We start from the raw sequence: 12,956 nt of genomic DNA, 5'->3' as shown, positions 1-12,956 counted from the left end.
CTGAAGACTCGTAAGAAGTAAATTTGTTTTGCAAATGTCAATATGCACTATGCAAATTAGCTTCTGCCGCCAATTTAAATATTACCCTTCCTATGCTCTTTTCTCACATATTAGGTATCACTTACAAAAATAGCCTAATTTTTTTTTTTTTAAGTATATTTATTTTTGAGAGGGACAGAGCATGAACGGGGGAGAGGCAGAGAGAGAGGGAGACACAGAATCCAAACCAGGCTCCAGGCTCTGAGCTGGCAGCACAGAGCCTGACGTGGGGCTCAAACTCACGTGTGAGATCATGACCTGAGCTGAAGTTGGACGCTCAACCAACTGACTGAGCCACCCAGGCGCCCACAAATAGCTTCATTTTAAAACAATTCCACAATAGGAAACTCCCTAATGTTGACTTTTCTAATTGGTTCAGACTTCACATTTTTTCTTATTGCACAGAATACATAAACTCCTGCCTGTTGTACACTTTTTCCAAAACTAACATTACATTTTTAAAATATATGTTAATTCTAAAATCAGTTGTGGGGCGCCTGGGTGGCTCAGTCGGTTGAGCGTCCGACTTTGGCTCAGGTCATGATCTCACAGCTCGTGAGTTCAAGCCCCACGTCGGGCTCTGTGCTGACAGCTCGGAGCCTGGAGCCTGCTTCGGATTCCGTGCCTCCCTCTCTCTCTGCCCCTAACCCACTCACATTCTGTCTCTGTCTCTCTCAAAAATAAATAAATCATTAAAAAAAAAAAATTAAAATCAGTTGTGAATGATACACAAATCTTGGCTTTTCACAACATTTATGGTTTAAAAAAACAGGGAATAGGGGCGCCTGGGTGGCGCAGTCGGTTAAGCGTCCGACTTCAGCCAGGTCACGATCTTGCGGTCCGTGAGTTCGAGCCCCGCATCAGGCTCTGGGCTGATGGCTCGGAGCCTGGAGCCTGTTTCCGATTCTGTGTCTCCCTCTCTCTCTGCCCCTCCCCCGTTCATGCTGTCTCTCTCTGTCCCAAAAATAAATAAAAAACGTTGGAAAAAAAAAAAAAAAAAAAAAAAAAACAGGGAATAAATATACTGGGGTGCCTGGGTGGGTCGGTAGGTTGAGAGTCCGACTCTTTCTTTTGGCTCAGGTCACGATCCCAAGGTCATGGGATCCGGCCCTGTGTCAGGCTCCTCGATGAGAGCCTGCTTAAGATTCATATTCTCTGTCCCTCCCCTCCCCTGTGCCCCTTCCTCCACTGGTGCTCCCCACCCCCTCTAAGATAATCAATCAATCAATCAAAATGGGGAGTATACAACTAACAGCCACAGACAGAGGGTTTCCTTATCTTCTGAAGACAACAAAAAAGTAAAGTAGAGTTACCCACCATCTGTCAGAATAAGGCTGCTCCAGCTGGGGCTTAGGGAGTTTTGTGTCTCTCTCTCGAATGACCTGGTTGAGAACATCTAAGTTGGAGAGGTTGGAATAAGGCTGAGCAGCATTATCAAAGAGCTCCCAAAGTGTCACACCTAGGGACCTGTGGAAAAAAGGAAACAGTCATTTCCTCCTCCCTTTAGATGTCGAATTTTTAACACCCACATTTTTATTAGTGACTTTAAGAATAAAGTGTGTACTGAAAAGGTTATTAAAGATAGCTCTTTAACGTGATTTTTAAAAAAAGGCACCTTCAATATAATGAGGTCAAGTATGCCTCCTCACATTTGCTACAGAGTACTCTAGAAGCTTTGGCCGACGCAGAAAGGAAAACTTAAACAAGGAACGGGCATAATTATAGATAACAGCTAGTGTAACTGTCCACTTTGAAACTCAAGAAATTTTTTGGCACATCTTTAGAACGATGTAAGAGTTCAGTAGAACGGTGAGATACAAGAGGAACATCCTGAGGCAGACAAAGAAACCCCGCTCGCGACAGCTGTAAACAGTTGGGTTTGGCTGCTGTTTCGGAGGGGCTTCTTCCCGACATCCTGCCAGCTACCCGTGGGCCAGAAGAGGCCACCTGCCGGAGCCTCTCCATGCCCCCAGGCCCACGGCTGTTACCCCAGGCAGAAGGGAATGCCCCCTCCTGGGACCCATCCCCCTCCCTCACACCAAGTCCTCTGTCGCCACGGACACAGCCTCTGCGGCTCAGTCAGAGGGACACTTGCTCTCCACCTCCTCTAAGCAGTCTCTGCGTCTCCACCTGGGTCGCAGGTGGCATCTCCTGGCCACTGCAATGGCTCCCAAGCCTGGCTGACTATCTGTGTCATCTGGGAACCCCCCACCCCAAGGACTCTCACGTGATAATGTAGGTGTGGCCTAGGAAACTGCATTTAAAGGGGCGCCTGGGTGGCTCGGTCGGTTAAGCAGTTAAGCGTCTGACTTCGGCTCAGGTCACGATCTCGTGGTTCGTCAGTTCGAGCCCCACATCGGGCTCGGCGCTGACAGTGCAGAGCCTGCTTGGGATCCTCTCTCTTTCTCTCTCTCTCCCTCTCTCTCTGTCCTTTCCCCCACTCACGATTTCTCTTTCTCTCAAAATAAAAAAATAAACTTAAAAAAAAAAAAAAAGTTCCCTAGTGATTCTGACATCCATCCAGGTTTGGGTGTGGATGGTTTACATGACCTGGGATCGAGGCCTCCAGGTGTTTGTTTGAATAATAAACCGCATTAAATAAATACGTTTATTATCTGATACTGTACAGTACAACGTAACTTATGAGTTAATTTACGTTAACTTCACAAATCAGTGAAAGAAAGCACATTCAGAATCTAAGTTGAGAGATCACTTCTGTCAGAGGAAACAAAATAGACCCAAATCTCCCAACTCAATTCAAGAAGGAAAACACAGCTTCTCGCCGGCACAGACCTGCCAGAGGCAGAGGGTCGTTCTGGATACAAAACAAGTTTAAGACGCTATCGATGACTTTAGGGAGTCTACAATTTAAGTGAGGAAAATAAGAAATTCGCTGCCCCAGCCGGTGTGAGCTTGGGCACGTGACCCTACCCGTCGCAACTCTCCAAATGCCTGCTCTAAAGCTCCCTCTCTCGAGAAGGCCCGTTCCCAAACCAAAGCCCTCGCCGGCCCCTGGCTGACCCTGTTGTCCAGGAAGCATGAAGCATGGGCTTTCTCGACTCCCCACCCCCCACCCCTAACATCTCCGGTCTCCCTTTCTCATCTCCTCACACAGGCCACAGAGAAGAGCCGTGTCCCCTCATCAAGGTCCGTCCCTGCGCCGGGGCTCTCTGTGCTACGCTGTGCAGTCTCCTGCAGGACAGCCGCCGTCAGTCACGGCCCCTCACCCCTAGCTGCGGAATTCTTTACCTTGAACTGGCCCTTGCCTCCTCGAGTACCACTGGCCTCCTCCTTCTGGGCAGAAAAATGTCCTGGGGGTCTTACCCACTCTTCCAGCAAAACTCTGAGAGAGGTCCCTCCCGTCCCCCCTGGCACAGGGCAGCGCGGCCCCTGCCGCAGGCTGACGTCGGCAATGCTGCCCGCCCTACCGCTAGACTTGTCACGGTGTCAGAAACCAGGGGTGGGCTCTGTGTCCAGGAGCACAGGCTAAGCTCTCAGGTTAAACACCCTGCTAGGAATAGTAAAAATTTGGACAAAACATTAAAATTATCTTTTTAAAGGCATCACAGATGAGAGAAGACAGCATGGAATTACCAGGAAAAACCCTAGAACTTGAAGAGCTAAGGAGAATACTAAAACCACCTCTGAGGGGCCGCTGGGTGGATCAGTCCGTTGAGTGCCTGACCCTTGATTCTGGCTCAGGTCATGATCTCATGGTTTGTAGGATTGAGCCCCACACGCCAGGCTCCAAGCTGTCAGCACTTGGTATTCTCTCCCCCTCTCGCTGTCCCTCCCCCCACCAAAATAAATAAATAAACTTGGAAAAAAAAATAGAGGGGCACTTGGGTGGCTCAGTCTGTTAAGTGTCTGACTTCGGCTCAGGTCATGATCTCATGGTTCGTGAGTTTGGGCCCTGCATTGGACTCGGTGCTGACAGCTCAGAGCCTGGAGCCTGCTTCGGATTCTGTGTCTCCCTCTCTCTCTGTTCCTCCCTTGCTCGTGCTCTGTCTCTGTCTCTCTCAAAAATAAACAAACATTTCAAAAACAATAGAACCACCTTTGAGCTGGTGCATTTGCTGAATCACAGAACTTGGGCTTTTGGGGTCTTGGTTTACAAAGCTCAATGGGGGATGGTGGGGGTGGTGAACAGGCCAAAGCCCTGGGCCTGTCCAAAGTAAGGGGAATCACAGAGAGACCTCCTCACCATAAAAATACGCTTGGGGCGCCTGGGTGGCTCAGTTGGTTAAGCGGCCGACTTCGGCTCAGGTCATGATCTCGCGGTCCGTGAGTTCGAGCCCCGCATCAGGCTCTGTGCTGACAGCTCAGAGCCTGGAGCCTGTTTCAGATTCTGTGTCTCCCTCTCTCTGACCCTCCCCCATTCATGCTCTGTCTCTCTCTGTCTCAAAAATAAATAAACGTTAAAAAAAAATTAAAAAAAAAAATAAATATATAAAATAAGCCTGCCCCCACCCCCTCCAGGAGCCTGAAAGGCAAGATGACTTGGCACTGAGGGGCTCTAAGTGTTTGCGTGTGTGTGTGTGTGTGTGTGTGAGAGAGAGAGAGAGAGAGAGAGAGAGAGACTGTGTGTGTGTGTGTGTGTGTGTGTGTGTGTGTGTGTGTGTGTAAGGGGGGGGTTGGCCCCTAACAAGCTGTAACCACAGAGCTGCCCCTTGATTGGATCTGCAGCCCAAATTCACATCACCTGAGTGGTCAAAAAAACCCTCAAGCTGAATATGTAAGGCACAGTCCCCTTACACGGCAGGACAACCCCGGTATCCGACACACATAAGTAAGTGTAGATCCTCTTGGGAGGAATGCTCCTCGATTCTCGGTTTCCGAGATCCTCACCCCAAGGAAACGAGGCAGCATCAAGAACCAGCAAGATCAAATCCACAAAGACTTCAGATACTGGAATCACCTGACACAGATCACAACCCAACTGTTAAGAACACTGGGACAGGTTTTAAAAAATCCAGTCGACTTCCTCCAACTGAAAAGTCAATAGCTGAACCATAGAACTTAGTAGACAGATTTAACAGAAGAACAGACACACTTGAAGAGAGAGTTTTAAAGAGAGACAGAATTAGTGGCTGGAGCACAGGTCTCGAAAATTATCTAGAGTGTGGCACAGAGAGTCAGAGAGACAGAGTGTAAAAAGGAAGAGATTAAGAGACAGAAGGCCGAGCAGGAAGGCAAAAAACACACGTCTAATTAGACTTCCCAAAGGACAGAAATGGAGCAGAGGCAGTACTTGAAGGGTAAGGGCTGAGAACACCATCAAACTACAGATTTGAAAAAGCCAAATAAATCCCAAGCAGAAAAACATAAGAAATCCACACCCATACACATCAGAGTGAAACTACAAAAACAGAAGACAGAGAGAAGAGTTTAACAGCAGCCAGACAGCAGAAGTCACATTACCTTCAAAGGGCTTAGGGAGACTTACAGCTGACTTCTCAATAGCAACAATGGAAGCCAGAAGACAGTAGAATGATCTCTTCAATATGCTGAGAGAAAGTAACTGTCATCAAGTAAAAATATATTTCAAAAACGAGGACAAAATAAAGGTATGTTCAGACGCACAAAAACCCGAGGGTCTGTTACCAGCAAGCAGGCCCTCACTACGGGAAATTCTGAAGGACGTACTTCAGACAAAGGGCGAATGATCCCAGATGGAATGTCTGAGATTTAAAAGAAAAAAAGAAAAGAAAAGAGAACTTAGAGCAAAGGGATTTGATTACGTGGATCAACCTAAACAAAAAACCGCTAAAAAACAAAACAAAACAAAAAAAAACCCCAAAATCCAAAAACCAAAAAACCAAAAAAATAAGAAGAAGAACAATGCCTTGTGAGGGTAAAAGAAAAAAAAAAAACCCCACCAATTCCGTATTTGTTGGCCCCGGGCCCCCCCCGCGTGGGGGGGGGGGAGGTGTATAGTCAAACCAAGTTAAAGTCTGTTAAAGTATCCTGAGGGCCTTGCAATGTTCAGAGAGAGGGCCAAGACATGAACTGATATATTAGACTACAGTTAAGTGGAATACACGTTATAACTTCTAGGGTAACTTTTAATAAAAGTACAGGACTAGAGTATACAGCTCCCAAACTAACAGGAAAAAGAAGTTAAAAAAAAAACCAATCCAGATGAAGGCAGGAAGAGGAAAAGAAAATAGAAAAGGCAGGATAATAGTACAAAAAAATGTGTACACAAATTAAGAAAGCTGTAACAGAAATTGTTAGTCAAGGACGTAAACGCATTTCTTTTTCAACTTCCATTAAACTGATCTCCTACAAATCACAGTATTACATAATGGTCCAAACTTCTGTTTTTTCGTTCACTGCAGTCAATATTTAAAACGTCTATCATACTGTAGGCCCTACAGTCGACACAGAAAACAGACCCGGTTCCTACATTTATGGACCTTATTACTGTTGAACGGGTAAGAGAAAAGTTAATGATATCACAGTTGTGATAATTGCTAGGATGTCAATAAACTGTCTTTTTCACACCATCGGGCACTCCTACGTTCCTACATCTTATTCAACTATTTCTCCTTAAGCACTCAAGGAGAAAGAAGTTAAGTCTTGGCTACGCAAAAGTCGAACAGAATGGCAAATCAGTACGTACCAGATATTACTATATTTCGTTTGATCTGCAGTTAGTAGTCTGTCTTGAAAGCTGGTTACTAGTTCTGGAGCAGTCCATCGCAGAGGGAAAATTTTTTTATCATCTGCTTCAATATAATCCTCCTGTTTTATTAGAAAACATACAGAATTTTTAATTCTATTATGTTTTTTAGCGAAGTCAATGATTTAATACCAGGTCATTCTCAGAAAACAAATACTCAACCCAAAAGACACATCAGACAAAGAAGTGGGCGTCAAGAGAGATTTTCTGGGCAGGAGGTGGGTGAGGTTTTTCTCTGAAGCCTCCTGGGCTCCATGAGCTGCTTTCTGAGCCATGAACGCTCGCCCAGCCATGAACCTTCCTTCCTGGAAAAGGAAGGTACGCCACGTCGGATGCACAGAACACAGACTCTGAGCAAAACATCTTTTAAAACATGCTGGGCCTTATGCCCCAAGTACGACAGCAGTGCCTACCTTACTGAATAAAAGCACAGACTTGAGAATGACACAGACTGGGTTGTAAGTCCAGGCTCAACCGTTCACCCGCTGGCTGACCCTGGGCAGCCAACAAATATGCTAATAAGCCTTTTTCTTTATCTGTTAAATGGGGATCATACAATTCCCACCTCCCTTTATGGTGAGGATTAAATGAGATAATGCCCGCAATTACTTCATGGTGCCTGGTAGACAGCAAGGGCTCAAGACACTAGAGGTACTGTGTAGACAAATAACCAACTTATATTTGCATAATGTACTTCAGTTACAAAATACTATGAAAATATGACCCCGGGGTCCTCACAAGAACCCCGTAAGACAGAACAGACACGACCCTCATGTCACTGCTGCTGGCGTGGAGCCAGGACAGTCACATTCTTTGCCCCACGTCACACTACCTCATGCAGTTGGGCTACACAAAAACAAGTGAAAATCTCAACTACCTCTTATCTTCTTTGGGGATACAGTTATGGCAGAGTTTAAAAATCTAAACCTCTAAGCTTACTCAATTTGGGCCAAAACTCTACTGGAGAAATATTGATATGACATGCACGGTATTATTTTTTGATACAGGTGGTCATGAATTATTGCCCATTGGTTCATGCTAAAATTTATTATGCACCATCAAATTACATCAATTACACAGTGTAAAAGTCTTTTTACCCAAAGTCTTTGGAAAGCGGTCACAAAACCTCAGCACAGAGCCACTCATCTCGACAAACTGCTCGTCAGAAGCCAACACTACTGTTAAAATGAACAAACCGCTCTCCAGAAAGGCAAAGTAGCCAAGATCTTACCCTCCTTTGACGAACAGGGTGGCATTTGTGATATGACCACCTCGGGACTATGAAATCAAATCAGCTTCAGGAGAGAATCTTTAAACCTTGGCTTACCTTGTACCTGCTGAGTCCTATCCCATAATCTCCCACTTTCACATTTAGATCCGAGGTAAGGAAACAATTCCGCAGGGCTAAATCACTGAAAACAGAAAGAGGGATGTGAGCATGAGGACAACGGGAACCCGCAAACAGCACAATGTGACCTCAGATTTGCTACAAAGCAGAGTGGTGTGCTGGGCTCCCTGGCTCCATAACGTTTTAGATTCTTTTTTAACGGGAAAGGGATTATATGTCACGTTCTTTGTTACTTAAGTCCCTGGTGACGATCAGATGGTTTTACAAACAACTGCTAAGGTTAAACGCTGACCACGTCTTTACCTTGTGCTGTGTCAATACCAGATCAATGGCTCATTTCCCAATGTTTTAAGAGTGACCAAGAATTCTAAAATACTAAATTGTCTGAATAGTTTTTTACAGTAACTTGCATTACTTGAGTAACAGTCTAGTGGTAGTCTGTTTATCAGGAGTATAGATGAATAAAGTTACAGCCTCAAGCACCTAAAGTTAATCTACATTATTAAAAATGTTTGCTTTTTAACTTTTTTTCTCAAAGACATGTGAGCATTCTAAGGAGGCCCTTTCCAAATTACTTCTTGCAAACCTCACCTCTCCACAGGTAGGTAAAGAACACATTTTCAGGACTTGCTTAAAACAGTTCGTTTGTATCGTTTATTTAAGAACATGTTAATTCTCAAAAACATACCCAGTGAAAAGTAAAAACTGCTTTTTCGGAAGGAACTTTCCATACAGACAACAGAGTCAACACTTCGGATTTTGGTATAAGCCCTTTATCATCTTTTAATCTTTTTTATCTTTTTAATCATCATTCGGCATAGGAATTAAAAAGTCCACTAAGTCAAGACAGAAAAGCATACTGAATTTAGTTTCAAATCATAAAGTTATCAAAAACTGGCTTTCTGTGGTCCAAAACTCCACATGTCTGTCTTCCTCTGATCGTAGAAGACAATCCTATAGTGATTCCATTCTTATCTTCAAAGATTTTACTCTTCAAAGCTTCCACGTGGGGAACAGGACGCTAATGAGGCTGGTGACGGCAGCACTGATTCAGGCACACATCAGTGGCTGTTATTTGCAAAGCACTCACTCTACACGGGCACTTCTCTGAGCTCTAGCCACGTATTAACACATATACTCTTCACAACGAACCTTTGAGGCAGATGCTATCATGCTCCTTATTTACAGGTGAGGAAGCAGGCCTAGGAGCAAAGGAACTCCACTAGGGTGGCAGAGCCAGCGAGAGGCCGTCCCCACCAGTAACTGCCAGCGACAACACGTCAGGCCAGCAAGCAGAGGGCTGTTTCATGCGTACGGCTGGTCCTCGATGAACAGGTGCGGACTGAGACCTCCAACGGGTTATGTTCAACTCTTCTCTACGCTATGTTTGCTAGTGGTAATTTTCAGTGTCCATTCAGAAGCTTTCGGGCCTGTGGTGTCTGGGAGCAACAGAGAAACTCCCAATCTTTTTTTTTTTTTTTTTTTTTTTTAGTATTTATTTATTTTGAAGGTGAGAGAGCGCGTGCACATACGTGGGTGAGGGGCAGAGAGAGAGAGGAGATAGAGAATCCCAAGTGGGCTCTGTGTTGTCAGCACAGAGTCTGACGCAGGGCTCGATCCCATGAACTGTGAGATCATGACCTGAGCCAAAATCAAAAGGTGGACATTTAACCGACTGGGCTAACCAGGTGCTCCAAGAAACTTCCCATCTTGTTTTTCAATGTTCATTTGTTTTTGAGAGAGAGAGAGAGAGAGAGAGAGAGAGAGAGGCACAGAGAGAGGGAGACTGAGGGTCTGAAGTGGGCTATGAGCTGACAGCAGAGAACCTGACACGGGGCTTGAACTCACAAAGATCGAGAGATCACGACCTGAGCTGAAGCTGGGCATCCAACCGACTGAGCCACCCAGGTGCCCCAAAACTTCCAATCTTAAGAAAATTAGTCTCCTTGTTGGGAACGAAGGAGGCAGGAGGGAGGAAGAATCAATACACCATTTGAGAGCAGGGAAGCGGACACACTTCCAGGCAGGTAGCACCGTGCGCGGGACCGGCAGCCGCAACAGGACAGGGCCGCGGGTTCCGCCAGCAGAGGTTCGGTGTCGAGCACCCCTGACAGGCATTTCCGCAGTCTCCATTGACAGATCCTTCTTAACCTTCCCCACGTCCCCCTCCTCGGGCCGGAGTTAAAAGCCTCATTCCACCGGGGCCCCACGCGTGCCGCCTGACGCTGGCGGGGGCACCTGCAGAGGCCTCGGCGCTTTCCCCGCAGGCCGTCCATCCAGGCCGTCCGCCTGAGCGGCTCCTGGGCCACTCCGCTTCCCCGCTCCTCACGCCCGCTCAGTGCAGGTCCTGACACACATCGGACGCGAGGGCTACGGAAAAGACGAAAAGTTAAAGAAGCGAAAGGCCACGGCTCTCACTGTAAAAGGCATCCTAACACTCGAATACGACCCGGCCGGTGTTCTCAGGGAAACGCTCCTGGTCGCCTGGAAACCGAAGCGATGAGGCCAAAAACGGGGGTGCGGCTGGGGGGGCTTGCACACCTGCCCCCTGCCTCCACCCCACACAGACCCAGAGCCACACACGGCCCAGGGGGAAAAGCGGCAGACAAAGGCGACCCGGGGCAGGTCACTTAACACATCAGAGCCTCGGTTTCCGCAGGAACAAACAGGGACGCACACTCACAAGCTTTCACAGGGGTAAAATAAAGCTACATACGAAAGGTCTCTAATCTGACGCAAAATTGCTACAAACCTTCTCTGAAGCCCAACAGTACGCAAAGCAAAAGACCAGAAAAACACAAAGGCGTAACTTAACGGCACAGGTAATTCTTGACGTCAATGGCTGCTTTGGGTCGGGGAATACAAACATATGCAGCATATTCTCCTTCAAGTTGAAAAACAGGTCTGGTGGTGAGGGTGCCAGACGATCTCGCCCCGACAGGCTCCGTCTGGCTCGGTCCCCACGGCCGTCGCCTCCGCTGTGTGAGTGCAGCAGGCCGACACGGGAGGCGGGAACCGACAGATCTGAGGAGTTCCCCACCCGGGGTTCACCAGGAAGCATCGCTGCTTGCTCTCAGCTCACACCAGAGCTAGTGTTAACCCATCTCCAGAAGGACTGCTCGACTGGAAACAGCTCGGCGGGGCCAGAGCCATTTTCAAAATGGCTCTATTTATGTTACCTACACTCTCCTGAGACGGCCCAACTCCTGACAAAAAGAGTTAACAGACGGGAAGCAAAGTTACTGAAACTTTGCACTGAATATTCTTCTAGGGCGTGACGTACATTATCTTAAGTCATCTTGACAAAGCACTTCAGGAAAAAGATTATCCCTTCACAGAAGAGACACGGTTGGAAGGATTAAAGGTCGGCGCGTATCTTCTGACGAGCACGCTGAATTAACAACTTGAGCCCCAAACCCCTGCTTTGCTCGCAGCGCTCTGCCTCTGGCAGCCGTGAAAGTGTTAAAATAATCATTCCGTGGTTCTGAAGAAACTGCAGGATGTGGCTCAGAAAGGTGCGAGCACAAGACGAAAGCAAACGGGTTCTGAAACGGCACCCAGGACACGGTCTTGACCGCTTTTGCTCCTGTTTACTAGGTAAGTCCTTGCTAGCTGAACCACGCTGCATTTAGTGAGCGCCCGCTGCATGCCAGGCACCCGCCAGGCTCTGCGTGTACACAGAACACCTGCACCGTGAAACGCTGGGTGGGCCCTGAGGAAAAGGTTTGGCCAGGATGCCGTCCACCACCGACGGCCTGGGCTTTGAGGCCCGGGGATCATACCAAGCCTTCAGTTCTCCGCTCTCCCCAGGGCTGGGCCACAGCTGACACTGAGGTGGATGGTCAGGCTGCTAGGGGTCTCCACCCCTGGTTATGGCTCATCTCCTCACCGGAAACAATGACCAGACTGCACAAAATACATAAGGAAGCGGTTTTCAGGTCCCGCACAGCGGACAGCCCAGGGCTCCGACCCTGAAGAGAAACCAAATACCAGAGGTGAGCTCCACATGCGCTCCAGCTTTCCGTTGAGGGTCCTTCCCAAACCACGGCACAGATGCAGAGCCCAGAGAGCAACAGCCTCCTTGGACGGCGGAAGCAGAGGCTGCCGGGGAGGCTGAACTGTAGGGCAAGGTGTAAGGAGAGGAGGGGTAGGCGGAGAGAGCACGCGAGGGCCCCTCTGAGTCTTGTCTGCGGCCACCTCCTGAGCTGCGGTGCCCTGGAAGAGAACGAGGGGCTGACAGAGGACACTCCCCAGAGCCAGCAAGACGGTCAGCGTGCAGCGACTGCCCTCAACACCCTGGTGACGCCCCTCAAAGTCCTTAAGCAGGAGGGGACTCTGACATAAGGCAGTCCCCTGGGCCTGTCCTGAAGACATCCAAACCAGGGCGGGGCCAAGCTGCCAACGAACTGCCCTCCTGACACAACCGCGTCACACTCGGCGTGCGTCGGGATCACGAAGAAGGTGAGTGAAAACGCAGTAGGCCTGCGGTGGGGCCGGTACTCCCCATCACACAACTCCCAGAATCCAAGCCGGGGCTAAAAGGCCACATCAGATCAGGGTCAGAGAAGGTCGGCGTGTTTCAGGTGTGCACGTTTTAGCAAATGACAAACCAGCGGACTTAAGAACACAGCACTACACCACGGGTCCCAGAACACTGACTTTCCCAAAAGGCCCAGGACCATCTAGAAAAAAATGGAACATTCAATACATTACTTAGCACCGATGATTTTAAACTGACACCTGGGGTCCCAAGGCAAAGCGGCCCTTCCCTCGAAGACACCCACTTTCACCTTCCCTCTGCTTCTCACACACGCTCCTCCTGCGGTGCGCATCCCTTCCCTGGCGTGGCCGGCCCCCACCTTCAGCTCTGTCCTCCCTAATCCT

At 48.0% G+C, this 12,956-nt stretch overlaps 1 protein-coding gene across 2 annotated transcripts in view; it reads right to left on the bottom strand.

Annotated features, from left to right (window-relative positions):
• Nucleotides 1–12,956, bottom strand: part of LMTK2 (lemur tyrosine kinase 2) — an 81,951-nt gene that overhangs the window by 12,828 nt on the left and 56,167 nt on the right. For both annotated transcript variants that reach the window (XM_040455867.1, XM_040455868.1), the window contains exons 8-10: nt 8,052–8,136; nt 6,665–6,786; nt 1,357–1,506 (exon numbers count right to left, since the gene is read on the bottom strand). In XM_040455867.1, the coding sequence (XP_040311801.1) occupies nt 1,357–1,506; nt 6,665–6,786; nt 8,052–8,136 (357 nt within the window). The remainder of the gene's footprint in view (nt 1–1,356; nt 1,507–6,664; nt 6,787–8,051; nt 8,137–12,956) is intronic.

The sequence above is a fragment of the Herpailurus yagouaroundi genome, unplaced genomic scaffold (genome assembly GCF_014898765.1).
Source record: "Herpailurus yagouaroundi ecotype Mexico unplaced genomic scaffold, PumYag 216, whole genome shotgun sequence".
NCBI classification, from domain to species: Eukaryota; Metazoa; Chordata; class Mammalia; order Carnivora; family Felidae; genus Herpailurus; species Herpailurus yagouaroundi.
The sequence above is the reverse complement of the archived record's forward strand: the minus strand, read 5'-3'. Positions and strand labels throughout refer to the sequence as shown.